Consider the following 14,682-nt stretch of genomic DNA (forward strand, 5'->3'; position numbering starts at 1 on the left):
TCGATTCAATTTCTGGCTTGGTATGAACGTGCTAAGTTGAAGATTCTCTATCGTTACATCGCAGTCTCTCTTTATTTTAGAAGGTTGAAGATTTCCTTCTAGAAGGTTGAGGATTCCCTTCGTGTTGAGAGACCATGTCTAGGTTAGCTACTGGATGTGTCGGGTTCTGGCAATTTAACCGACACGTGAGCTCATGACCAGTAGGACAGGCATGCATCATATGCATTTATGTGACATTGTTTGGGTGTGTATATTGTATTTGGTTTGCCTATGTGAATATTTCTGTTTAACTACTAATTGTCATAGTTATTGTAATTGCTCTTGATTATATTTGAACTTTATTATTTATAATTGTGACTGTTGCTTCGAAATTATGGTGGTTGAATGATTGTATGTTAGGCTACAGGTCGTGGTTTGATTATATGTTGGACCGGGAGTTGTGTTTTGCTTATATGTTGGATTGGAGACCGTGGTTTAATTATATGTTAGGTCGGAGGCCGTGGTTTGACTATGTTTTGGGTCGAAGGCTGTAATTGGTTGAATTATCGATAAGTCTGGTTAGAATGGTTCGTTCGTATATATGAAATATTTTGGATATTATGTTTGATTGGTTCTTTTTATAAATTAAAATATGAAATTTTTTTATAATTGTTGATTTTTTAAAAAAATTCATAAGACGAACAATGATCACTGTGGTTGAAATTCCTTCATTTCTTTATACGTATTCTCTTATAACAATTCTAAAATTTCTCTGGTGAGACTGTGGTTAGGTTCTCACCTCCTACAGATATATCTTTTCAGGACGGACAGGGAGTTTAAGGAGTTTCTTCTGCGCATCTGATTGTGTTGTATATATCTTAGTTATAGTTTTTCCCTCGCCTTATTATGTATTTTTGTAAGAGAGATAGGAGTCGTGATTTGTAATGATATGTATGTCTGGTATATTTGTAAGTTATTTGTATAAAAAGTCTTCTGTGTGTGTATATATATATATATATATATATATGAAAATTGTGATTGAATTTGTTTATATACGCATGTTTGTAAAAAGAAAAATAACTTTCGATTTTTCAAAGAAAATAGCGATACAATTTCGAGTTAAAGGCTCCTACTTATTATTAAATATATAGAAATCGTCGTAATATTCTCGCTATTAGAGTCACGCAACCGGAAGTGTGACATTCTAATAGTAAAGGTGTTACAAAAATTTTCTCGATCTCAAACAAAAATAGATATGTCATAAGGGAACGTGGATTTTAGGATAGAATAAAGTGGTATTTGAATTTTTATTGGAGGATAGAATTCTACCAATGGAAGTTGAAACTATTAAATAAGCTCTGTTGTGTCTTATAATTAGCCAAGTTGACAGAAGAGAGAGATGACACTATTGTGTGAAAGTTTGATAATATATATAGGTGAATTCTACCTAACCTTTTTTAAAATAACATATAACTTATTTTTCATGATATGTCACATTTTAATTGGTCATTATCTTAACTATGGTTGAGTTATTTTGTAATTTATTATTTGAGATGGGTAATGGTATAATTTCTTAAAATATTAAAACTCTACTCGAGTTGATCGAAGCAATTTTCATTCCTTCGTTCTTTCTTCATCATGTAGCTTTGGTCCTTCCAAGCATCGTCGTCGCGATCTACTGCCCTCTCACAATTTTTCTTTCTTCCGTGTATCATCCCTTGACAACGTCGTTGAATTCTGCTCGACCGTAACTTCGCCGTTCTTTCCGGTATAACCAGCGCCAACGTCATCGCTGTCTACTGTCCTTTCACTCGATCATTCTTCTTGTCACTCCTTGCCAACATAATTAATGGTTAGTTGGTTATTAAATTTTTTCATTAAAAAAATATATTTTTATTTAATTACATGATGGAACATATATTTATATTTAAAATATAATATAATATAATAAATCTATTAAAAATACTTAAAAGTATAATTAAAATCATGAACATACAAATATAATAATAAAATTTGTACTCTAAACAAGTAGATATATTTTTTTATCATACATAAATTATTTAAAAAATAAATATATTATTAAAATTAATAACACAAATTTAAAATGATAAAATCCAACTTTCTTATCGTATTTTTTATAGTATTTTTATTCTTTTAATTTTTAATTTATTAGTACTTTATTATTTAATTAATGATTAAACAAATTATTTTTATGAAAAATTATTTTTTGTATTATCTTAAAAAGTGACCATTATAACCGTTTAAAAAATAACGTAAAAATGATATTTTAAATAAAAAAATATTTAATATTAAAATTTTTAAATACAAAAATAAATTGTATAAATATTTAAGAGATAAATATGAAATACATGCCTAAAATAAATAAAACAGATAAAATGAGAGTACTCATGAGAAATAGAAAAATATGTTTGTTTGTTTTATTTATTTTAGATATGTATTTCATATTTATCTCTTAAATATCTATACAATTTATTTTTGTATTTAAAAATTTTAATATTAACTATTTTTTATTTAAAATATCATTTTTACATTATTGTTTAAACTGTTATATTGGTCTCTTCTTTAAGATAATATAAAAAATAATTTTTCATAAAAATAATTTGTTTAATTATTAAGTAAATAATAAAGTACTAATAAATTAAAAATTAAAAGAATAAAAATACTATAAAAAATACTTGTAAGAAAGTTAGATTTTATCATTTTAAACTTGTATTATTAATTTTAATAATTTATTTATTTTTTTAAATAATCTATGTATGATAAAAGATATTAGGGTACAAATTTTACTATTATATTTGTATGTTCCTGATTTTAATTATACTTTTAAGTAATCTGAATAGATTTATTTTATTATATTATATTTATACATAAATATATGTTCCATCATGTAATTAAATAAAAATATATTTTTTAATGAAAAAAATTAATAACCACACTAACCATTAATCATGTTAGTAAGGAGTGATCCATGGCAAGAAGAAAGATCGAGTGAGAAGACAGGAAATAGCGATGACTTCGGCGCTGGCGATATTAGCTAACAATAAGAAAGAAAGATCATAAGAAATGGTTAATTAGTTTCTTTTCTAACGTCTAAAATATTTAGTTAGAAAAAATCAACGAATTTTTAAGAACAAGATATCAAGTATTACGAATACCATTAATATATCAATTAAGAGTTACAAAGAGTGATGCTGTCTTAATTCTTGTAGTTGTTGATGATTATGTAAAAGATAACTAAATATCCGGAGTTATTTTATCTTTTATGCTTTTCTTTTCTACACTCCACCTTGATGTGTCAAGCTGTTTTGTTTTCCAAAAAAAACAAATTTATATTATCACCAATGATACCATGGCTCAACATCATAATTCAAGAGCCACTTGAATATCGTGAAAAAAATAAATAAAATAGAGACCGCAATAGGCACAAGACGAGCAGTCTCACTCTACCTCTGCAATAACACTAATCTCACCTTTTGTTGGTGGACGGACCTCAATGCAGTTGAGGCAGAGAAAGGAAGCCGAGGTGCCAGCTAACACAAGTTAATTAGAGGATGAAGAGTTAGTTAGTTAATATGGCAAAAATAGAAACTGACAGTTAGTAGTTTAGAGTGAGGAGTTAGTTAGAATAAGCTTATTGTGTGTGTAGTATATAAAGGGAACCTATAGTTCAAGTAATGTATTGATTCATCATTCCAAATTTCAGAACTTATTTCTGAACCTCCACAAAACTATGCTCATGCAATCTGCATCTCATGTTGATGATTTCTGCCGCCAAAAACAGAATTTCCACAGCTTTCTCGAGCAAATCATAAAAGGACCTAACGTTTCTTTGTTCACTCCACCAATGCATCTTTCAAACACTGCCAGTAGCAACTCCCAGCACTGTTGAAGTACAAATCTCCTTCACAACACTTGGTCTTTTCAATATAGCGTGAGTGATTCTAGGACCAACCATTTTCTTAAACCTTCTTAGATCTGTACACAGTTAAGAATGTCTCTGAAAACTTTGAATAGAAAATTATGTTATTTAGTACAATTGCTAACACGATCAATCTCAAATTGAAGGAGATTATCAAAATAAAAATAGCTATAATTTTCTTTTTCAAAACAATAAAATATCTCATAAATCGAAGAAATTAACCGAATGAAATATCATAACAGTGAATTGGGAACTATTTCCATTGAAAATGTGGTATTGCAAATAGAAATAGATTTGTTATCTTTTTTTTTGGTCATTATACACTACTTGCACACATTATGGGTTCTTAAACTACATCCAACTTTAGTTGGGACTTGAACCCGGGTGCAGCATTAAAGAGGCGTACAGATATGCCATCTATACTAGGTCTCCGCTGCAAATAGATTTGTTATTTGAGACGAGAAATTTTACCCAGGCCGAGATAAAAAAGCAAAAATCTCTTCCACACGAATTCGGTTTATTTTTTGTTTGGTCTATGAATTTTTTATTTTTTTTTGTTCGGAGGAAGGACATATATGTCATTTGGGTCCTAGTTTCGCTTCCCAGCAGCTTACCTAGCTCAATCATTTGGGCTAAATACCATGGGGAAAAAAAATTGCGATTGAAAGGTTAAAATATCAGTAAGGAAGAGAGGCATAGGTTGTGGAAGGTCGTAGGTGGGTATCATGATGGTGGTTGCAGTAGAATGGAAAAATCCTGGGAAGGAAGGAGAGGGGAAGCTAAGGAAGGAGACAACGAGAAGTTAATTTTATGTGTAAAAGATTACTTGAAAGATAAACTTTTACTAAGAGTTGTTTCGACATTTTGATAAAGAAAAGAACAAATAACCTTGGCTAGTGTTTGGAAAATACGTAAGCTTTAAGTGAGAAAAACTTTCTATAAGTAGGTGATAATAATGAACACTGTTACATTGAGTTGGAACTTGGAACTGCTATATATATTTCAACAACCTCTACCACCCTATAAGATTGAACCTAAAATGTTTTCTTTGACCTACGGAAGCATGAGTTTAGATAAATCAAAACAAAATGGCTTTCATCTATAAAGCCACTTGGTTTTCTAGGAGGTAAGATAGATTCATACTCACTTTCATGAGTTCATCTAAAAGGAACTTTTTCCTATTGTCTCCTTTAATAAATTCATCCACCACAACAATCTGGCATTGAAGAGAAGTAAAGGAGCAACAACATTTGCCTTTCCGAGTTTCACTATTTCAGTGTTGTATTTGGTCAAAATCCAACTATATTTGGATATATGATTCTCAACAGCAGCAAGTGCCACCAAGAAAATAATGAAATCAATTATGATACATCTTATGGTAAACTTTCAGTTCCTTCATGTATAGCAACACCCAAGTGACAGTCTTTCAATGCCAACTTGGTCCATTCAACTGACAAAATTGATGGCATCAACTGCTACCTAAGGACTAAGTTGATGCCTCCTATAAATAAAGAACAAAAATGATGCTGAGTATACAAGTTTAGAGGAGAAAAACAGCACAATCATTCAAGGTAAAATTTCAGATAAAGGGGTGCATGCGGCCTGTTGCCATTTGAGAAGGGTTGATAAATAATCCCCCAAATCGTCATTCTCTTCCTCGTTAACTTCTGTCAGTATAAAATACCAATCCCATTTAGTACTGTCTATAGCCACATGCCCACACCAAATATGAATGAATGTTCAACATGGTGATTCCATGACGCAATAAACCTGCAATTCACACATGTCCTTTCAGGACCATGCTCGGACTTATATTACCAAAATCATGCAGAAACTCCTGCAAATTTTTCTTGTCCTTCCCGTAACTTCGCATTCATTTTGTTGCCAGTTCCTCATTTTCAGATAGAATCCTCTCCATGTCCTCAAGATATGACCACTTTTTCTTGGTATTCTTCTCATTCTTGACCTCCTGCTTAAACAAAAACGTAAAGGATGTTGATGATTAAATCATAAAATTGTACTTTAATAATTTAATTCTGGCAATTTATTCACTATTAGTTGTTATGCTTGTTCTCTGCAATAATTATAGGCTGAAGACAATGCCTTCTATTTATAACACTCGGATGTAATGTGTAAAACACAAGCATGTATTCACAGCAGTTGAAGTTTCTCTTAAAATCCTTACTTCCTCCGATGTTATTAAATAAAGTTAAGATGCAAAGGTGAAAAGAAACGATCAAACACTCCAGTTTCTTCTTTGATTTCATAGTGACCTTATCATTTGCATTATATATTAACATCATAGTTGCTCATAAGAAGGAACAAACCTCATATTTCTGTAACAAAGATGTCCATAGAGATTTGCACTGCCCAGGACTTCTGCTGATCCCATTTGCCGACAAGTTCTGAGATACTTCTTCCCAAAGGGCCATCCTCCCCTTTACTACTTGGAATCGATCATGTAGTTCACCCCGCATATCAATCAGCTTCTTAATTTCCTCAGGTTTCCATTTATTTCTCTTCGCAGATTTTGAATATTTGGATTCTAAATTTGATGTCTTTTCGGACATTTCTTCTTCAGACTCTTCAGAAATATCTTTCTTCAGTTGGGGCTTATTCTCCTTTTGAGGAACATAACCATTGTTAGCTTTGATTGACTTCTCAGCTGACGATGAATCGACGAATGACTTCCAAAATTCATCTTGATCCTCTGTTTCAGAAATATCATCATCATCTCCACTTGAGGTGGTAGTGTATTCTTCAGATGCTAATCCTTCAACACCTATATACAAACGCACCAAATAATGGAACAAGGGAAAGAAAAACTGATATTTGAATATATGATACTAGGAAATTTACAGCAGAAGGATTTTACCATAAAACAGTCATTAACATCCTTGCACCAAATAAACAAAACAGATACATAAGGATTGGTTATATGCATGTAGGTCCATTGCATTCTGATTCATTTTACACAAACAGCAAAAAACATCTCACTCATAAATTTGCAGTCTCTTGTCAATTTAAGAAGCAGAACCCAAGATATACTTATTGCCGGCAGCTTAGACTTGCATACAAAATAATCTAATGAAACTTAGCAGTAAATGCATTTGAATATTTGATACCAAATTAATCCCTCATTATCAGATTTACAACAAAATAGGTATAATTTTAGAGCTAAGAGAAGTGAAACTGGGAACAAAATTGACTTCAAGATTATGCTGGTTTGGTAAGAAAATTGCTAGAATGAAAACATTAGGCACTTAATCTACATATAAAAATTACAATGACAATAGGAGAGTAGGTTAATGCAGGAAACCTAAGGAAGATATGCCAGTAATAATGCAACAATAGAGCCTTATCCCATTAGGTGGGATTCACAACAATAATAAAAATAAATGACATTAGCAACAAGAATACTTCTGAGTTAACATCAGCAAGAACAAGACTTATTCAAAAGAAGCATTCAAACACAAAATTAACAGGATATTTACATAAAGCGCATCTAGAGGCACAAGAAAATGTGAATAAAGCCTCCCCAATTTTATATGCATTTCAAATGTGCACTTGTTTACCTCTAATTTGCATTTTAGTGGAGTTATTTTCCTTCCCATGCCCATCTAACACTCTTCTCCATGTTGATATCCCATCCACATGGGCTTTGCCAACCAACTTTGTCTTTACCTCATCTTCAATAACAGCTGCAGGATTTTCTACAGCAATGGCAATAACTTCAGGCCGCTTTCCACTGTACTTCCTCACCATTTTCCTCAGCACCTCAGACACAATTCTTTCCATGTGAGCCAGTGGACAGTTTACAGGGCAGCTTGAAAGGGCAGCATTCGCAGCTTTATGAAGTGCATCCATCAGCTTCCCTTGGTCAAGCCACAGGCATCTTGTAGTAATTCTTATCTTGCCTTTCAATGTGTTTCCAACTTGATCATCTAAATTTTGAGGGCGGAATATTTCCATGCTGAAATAGACAATAAATATTAGGTCACTAAACATCTTCTACTTAGCTTTGACTTACTTTATGACTTGAAAAACATACCTAACCACAATGATGCCATCTAATGCAATTCTCATTCTTTCATCAATAAGGAGATCATTCGATGTACCAAATGCTTTGTCACCATCACTATACTTCAACTGCATAAAAAGGGGGAAATTTTAAGAGTTATAGATGTTTTCTTAAAAAGAGTGCAGCAAAAAATGAAAACTACCAACCTGCAAATTTTCTGTTCCAAGTGAAATGAAGCCATTAGAAAGGACTCTTCTATTTCTCAAATGTGAAACACCAAGCATCTCTCCATTCTTAACAACCTGGAGCATAATGACATGTTTATGTAAATCTAAATGCAAAAGGTCCCTAGCATCTCAGTCTCATCTATCATCTGATAAAGGTGAAACAACTCACAGTGGTGTGTCGAATGCCAGTGGACTTTCCAAGCAATTCATGTTCTTTCAAGAACAAGAGTTCCCCATGTATGGGAAGAAAATGCTGTGGTTTCACAATTCTAAGTACTTCTTCCTGCAGAAATAAATGTTCTCATCAATAACAGATCATAACAAAGACAAAGTCATGCAAATGCATGCATAATAAAACAAATACATGGTACAATTAAATTGAGGATGCATAGGGGTAAAACAATTAATTTGGGAAGAAGAAGAAATTTTAAGGGGGAAGAAATATATAGAAAGAAGGAATAAATTGACCTCCAACAAAAACTTACCAATTCTCCGCGATACCCATGACCAGACGTGTGCAGACATTCATTCTTCCCCATAACTATTGTTGATCCAATTTCTGATATGCGGTTTAGCATGTCTGTAACACGGGACTCATTGCCAGGGATAACCTAATAGTGTCAAAAGAAGAGGACAGATTTACCACATTAATTTATATCTAATTTTTTTGAAACTATCTTCTTTTGGTGGAAAATGGATCAGACATGAACACAAGCAACATGCTCATGCAGAAAAATCTGAGGCTTGTTACAAGAATGGATTGAAATTTCAAAATAAAAGTTCAATTAGTGCATTAGCTGCAGAAGAATGATTTAGTTATATCAGGCATGCTCTAGTCAAATCAAACAGCAACCAACTGATTCTGAATTTTGTTATCTTACCTTAGCTGAATACAAAACAACATCTTCCTTTGTTAGTTTGAAAGAATGACTACTTCCATAAGACGCAAGATTCAAGGCCGCACGAGGTTCTGCCTGACACAAAAATACATATTTGTTCATATGCCATAAACTTGTCCAATTTCTTTATCAAACAAACTATGCACTACATAATCTTTAAAGGACTACACAGGCAACTTACTTGGGAGCCTGTTGTAACAATTAGCAAATCCTTTGGAGCATAAGCATCAATATCCTCCGCTTTAATCTATGTAAATTAGAAATATTGAAAGGTAGAATAATAGAGAATGAGACTTACAGAAGCTTAAAAATTTTAGAAACTCATAATTCTAAAAAGGTGGCAACAGGAAAAAAGGGGGAAAATTTTAGATATATCAGTACAGTTACACCAAAAGAAAGAAAACAATTATTTCAATGTTAATTACCAAAGTGGATGGATCAATTCGAGCCTTTCCATCCTTCCAAGCTGCATCTAAGTATGTCCTTAAAGACATGCCAACAAATACCTGATAGAATAGTTATAAAACAATAAAATTGTAACACTTCTAACAGTTGTTTATCTATTGGAGTAAATCAGAAAAAGAGAGAACCATGAACATACCAGCTTTCTACCAGTTAAATCAGCAGCAGCTTTGATGCTTCCCAGACGATGTATATTTGATGCAAACTGAGTCGTAATAACCCTTCCTTTAGCAGCTGAAATATGCCTCAACAATGCATCTGCCACGACAGATTCACTGGTTGTCCTTCCAGGTGAGAGTACATTTGTTGAATCGCTCATCATCTGAAAAGTAACGCCCAAATTTGCATCTATCTTTTCTCAACATTTAGGAAAAAGATAAGGGAGAGGCTACACATTGCTATAACCAAACACATGGCAGAAAATTAGAAGAAACCAGCATAGGTTAACAATTTAACATCAGTAAATCTACAACAAATATAGATGTACATTTATGGGTAAATGTAAAGAAAATTAGCCACTCAGTACCTAATCAACTAAAATCACAATATGTAATGATCCCTATCAGGCCCATTCCTCTCCATCTCCACCACACTACCTCCATGATGTCAAGTCACATGGAGGAGTAAAGCTCAAAATTATATAGAAGTCATTTAGAAGATATTTGAATCTATTAATTTATTTCACCGCTGGTTGAGCATCACTCAACAGGTATCATCCCTAGTCTTTACCAGGGTGCTCTGCTAGTGTGGGCACCAGGGCTGGGAGGTTCCCACAGATCCATTTTCCAACAACTAATCCCTCCTTCAAAAATAAACTATTTATTTTACCAACTTCAGAAACATTCAATACACTAATACAGTGAAGGGAACCAAAATGAACCAAACTTGCCAAGCAAAATAGTGATTGCTACTTAAAATGCATATCTTGGAAAAGCCCAATAGCCTAAAAGTAGAATAAGGTTTCCCATTTGAACCAATATCAACATAATACCGATCATGAAAACCATATTCACAATGAAAGGAACTGTATGCATCACTCGCAGATAAATGACAAGTCAATGATTCAGATGACTCACCAATGTTACTCCTTCTTTAGAGAGCTCCTCTAGAGCTTCACGATCGAAAACTTTACCGTCTAATGGTGTTTCATCAATCTGTTGAATCAAATTGTTCAGCAATACAGGATTCAAGCCAGAATAACAAGACAAGGTGATGAGAAAAACAGTAAATTCTAACCTTCCAGTCCCCGGTGTGAAGAATAGTCCCATCAGAACAACGAAGTACTAAACCACAGCAATCAGGAATAGAATGGGTCACCGTGATTGGATCTATCTCAAAAGGCCCTGCCATAAACTTCTTCCTTGTTCTAAATACTTTGAGTCTGGATGGAACAAAAATACCATGTTCCTTCAAGCGTTTCTTAATAAGCTGTTAACAAGAGGAAAAGGAAGTTTCACTTCTTCTGAACTGATGAAAAAAATAACCAATTCAAGGAACAGAATTTCAATGAAAAAACTGTGCAACAAGTTTTTGTAATGATAAGTACCAATAGGGTGACATAAATGAAGAGTTGAAGAGGCAGGTAGCCAATTTCAAGATATGTTGACACTAGCATCTAATTTCTATTACTTCCTACTATACAACCTTACTATTTATTCACAAATGATGGAAATTAAACAACTGAAGAGCAGCACCTTACCAATAAAGTAACAAGACTATATGTCTTCTTACCTCCATTGTGAAGGATGATGCAAAAATTGGTGTATGAGAATCCAATGCTGGGATGACCTGGTGATTAAAGCAACAGTCAATAGTACAGCAGAAGTAAGCACATGTTTAAAAAATTTGTTTTAATAAAAGCATGATCAATCAGAGAACTTATCCAAGGGGAGGGGAGGAGCATTATAAAATATAAAGTGGAGAGACATAAAAGAATAAGTAATCAACTAGTAAGAGAAACAAAACTAAGGATGAAACTAGAAAAAAAGAAAGAGACAGAAAAAATGACCCTTCTATGTTTTACTTTAAGAAACAAATATATTTTGTTGGTCACTTGGTCATAGGATTTTCCCCAGCCCCACATCCTTCGGGTGTGCGACAACAATTGTGAGAGTCATAATACCCTAAAAAAGGCAACATGTCCCCATCAAGTAAAAGAGTCACACATAGGAAAAGCGTCCAATCGACCATTACATCAGAAATATGTTAAAGCTTTTAAGAGAGTATACCATAGCTAGCAAGCATACCAAGATCCCTAATCCTTAAACATGCTACTAAACCAAAGTCATCAATCAAGGACCTAATGAACTTTGTGGTTGTATATTTCCCTTGAAGCTGATTGCATCACATTTGTATTATCCTAGTAGCAAAATTATCCAAGCTCTAGATTTTTTAATCAAACTGCAAGTTCCTATCTAGGTTAACCTTAAGTTCATTATGGAAGAATGCATCAAAAACTAGGTCATAGATATATCCCTCTACAAAAATGCAGAGAGACTTAGGGGAATATGTCAAAAATAACTAGTCAAGAAGGGTATTGTTCTTCACACCAGCAGTTCCATGGAGAAGGAAACATTACCCAAGGTAACGCACCGATATGATCTTCATGCCCATGTGTTATAACAACTGCCTCAATTTTGTGGCTCCATTTTTTTATGAATGTTGTATCGGGTATGATTTTTTGGACCCCAAGCTCATCATAGCTGAAATGTACAATCCAAATGTGAAACAAGATCAGTTGACTAATAAATAAAAGCAGAGCAGAGCAAAGCAAACAGTAACCATGCAGCAGAAATTTGATAGTGACCTTGAAGTGGAAATGGGATTTTAATATTTGAAATGAATTTCACTTTGGAACAGATTATTTGCTATTAGCTGAAAGATTAAATTCCATGTCTGGATAGTGATTATGTATAAAGTTTTCCTTATACATGAATACATGATCGCCTATGTAACAATTCAGGCTTGTCCAGTGGGCTATGTGTGACTGCGAAAACATACAAAGAGGACACAGATTCCAGTAGCAACACTTACTCTGGAAACATGACACCAGCATCAATGAGAATGTAGCGGTCATAGTTACCAACAAGCATGCAATTCATTCCAATTTCACCTAATCCACCAATAGGAAGAACACGGATGGGTGGTCCATCGGATCCCTCATAAAATTGCTCCATCTTACGTTTAACAGAGTCTTCCATGCTCTTTCTTGGACCTTCTATTCTTCTTATTCGTTTTCTCGGTACTTTAGATCCAACATTATCTACATACATGAAACAAATAGAATAACACAACCATATGAATAATAAATAACATCCACCTGCAAAACAGTTGCCTCTGGTTCTGCGATGGAAGTAAAATGAAAGAAATTGAAACAAATCATTCAAGCAATACCTATATATATAGTTACGTCCGGGCTAATATTGTTCTCAAGCAACATGGACTCAACCGAATCTCTCAAACCTAATTCCTACTAGCTTACCACAAATCTAAACCTTTTCGAAGCGTGTTAAGGAGATGAATAAGTATCTTCAACAATGATTGCCTCAAAGCCCTTATATGGGACATTAGAAAAGCAACGGATGAAGTAAACATCCTATTACAAAATTTAAGACCTTAACTGGTAGAACACTAAACAGAACCAATTGCACACAATGCAGTAAGTCCAAGTTATTTAAAAAATATATAATTACATCACGTATACATATCTATCATGTACACCATATCATCCAATACTTCTGTAAAATAGTAAAAGTACAAAACTTTAAGCTGCCAATAACAAATGGAAAAAACTAGGAACACATTCTGATATCTGTACCAAGCACGAGAGAAGCTCAGAAAATAAAAAAAGCATAGAGAAACATGAAATGTAAAGCGAAATGGGAAAGGATTATAACCTGGGAGAGCAGAAGAGGGGAAAGAGCAAGAAAGGGAAGAAGAGCGTGTGGTGTAAGGGCGGTAACAGAGGGTGTGAGGGCACAATGAAAACGTGAAAGTGGCCATTTCTTCTTTCTATGAGGAAAACCGCAACGGGATGCAGCAGAGAGAGAAGAAAGAAAAAGAGTGCAACTTTGAAAGAACCCTAATGAGGAAGAACGGGAAATTAAAGGGTGGAGAGAGAGGAAGAAGAAGGGTTCAGGTGGGTGTGGGTGTTGGTGCTGCTCCAATTGTTTGGGTGCGTAGCGGGAAATATCTTTCGCTTATCAATTTGGTCATCAGTACTCGAAAATACAAACACGACACAAGTATTCTACCTCACTGCCAAGTGGCAGCCGATTATAACAACCTTAGTTTTGTGGCCGCGAGGCTGAGATTGGAAGATGAGATTCAATATTATATTTGGTGGATTAAGATAGGAATTAAATTTTAGTTTTAAAACACAAAATTTTAGTTTATTTAGTATTTTTAAAAAATAGTAATATAGGAAATTGAAATTTTTTAAAACAAAAGACTGAAATTCCAATATTTTTTTTAAAATATTTTTATTTAATTTTGACAATTTCTAATTTATTCTTGTGTAAATAGAGAACACAAATAAATTAAAGATAACACAAGTAAATTAGAATAAAGAGAGGGAAAAAAAAGAATAGGCGATATAACAAGGAGTTACCGTTGTCGTCGTCGTCATCATGTTTGTGACTAAGGAGAAGGGGACAAATCATAGAGAAGAAAAATGGAAAGAGAAAAAAAAGGAGCAAGAACCAAAGAGAAGAAGAAGAGGAGGAGGAGAGAAAGAAGGTCGTTGCACTACCGTCGAACAAGAGAGGAAAAGACCGAGACGAAGGGAAGAAGAAAAAGAAAACTAGAGAAAAGGATTCTGAAGAGAGAGAAGAAGGTCGCAAAGAGACTTCTCTTCTCATCCTAGAGCACAACATTGGTCCAAAGTCTCCTCAAGTTGCAACACGTATGAAAGTTGCGTCAAAAAATATGAAGAAATAAAGAGTTTATAATATGTACAATTTATAATTTAATATATTAAAATTTTGAGGTTGATGTAATATATTTTTATTTTATATTTTTTATTTGATTCTTCATTTTTATTTATCCTTTTATGGTATTCTATTACTTAGTAATGTAGTAGTACTATATTTTTGTTTCAAGTGTAATCTAAAATTGGGTTGCTTTAAACTTGAACGTGAGGTCCAAATTTTTTTT

At 33.4% G+C, this 14,682-nt stretch overlaps 1 protein-coding gene across 2 annotated transcripts; it reads right to left on the reverse strand.

The window, feature by feature from the left end:
• Window positions 1-5,178: 5,178 nt before the first annotated feature.
• Window positions 5,179-13,731, reverse strand: LOC130934499 (ribonuclease J). 2 transcript variants are annotated; one of them, XM_057864086.1, is made up of 17 exons: window positions 13,425-13,731; window positions 12,562-12,790; window positions 12,107-12,230; window positions 11,260-11,316; window positions 10,765-10,956; window positions 10,605-10,682; window positions 9,668-9,850; window positions 9,492-9,572; window positions 9,248-9,313; window positions 9,049-9,141; window positions 8,653-8,778; window positions 8,337-8,450; window positions 8,147-8,242; window positions 7,971-8,068; window positions 7,495-7,892; window positions 6,247-6,701; window positions 5,179-5,888 (listed from the first exon to the last, which is right to left on the reverse strand). In XM_057864086.1, the coding sequence occupies exons 1-17, from the start codon at window positions 13,528-13,530 to the stop codon at window positions 5,793-5,795; spliced, it is 2,592 nt and encodes an 863-aa protein (XP_057720069.1). In that variant the 5' UTR covers window positions 13,531-13,731; the 3' UTR covers window positions 5,179-5,792. The 2 variants fall into 2 exon arrangements, with proteins under 2 accessions (XP_057720069.1, XP_057720112.1); XM_057864129.1 differs by lacking the exons at window positions 12,562-12,790; window positions 13,425-13,731 and having other exon boundaries at window positions 12,121-12,230.
• Window positions 13,732-14,682: the final 951 nt, after the last annotated feature.

This window comes from Arachis stenosperma, chromosome 1 (assembly GCF_014773155.1).
Source record: "Arachis stenosperma cultivar V10309 chromosome 1, arast.V10309.gnm1.PFL2, whole genome shotgun sequence".
Classification (NCBI taxonomy): Eukaryota; Viridiplantae; Streptophyta; class Magnoliopsida; order Fabales; family Fabaceae; genus Arachis; species Arachis stenosperma.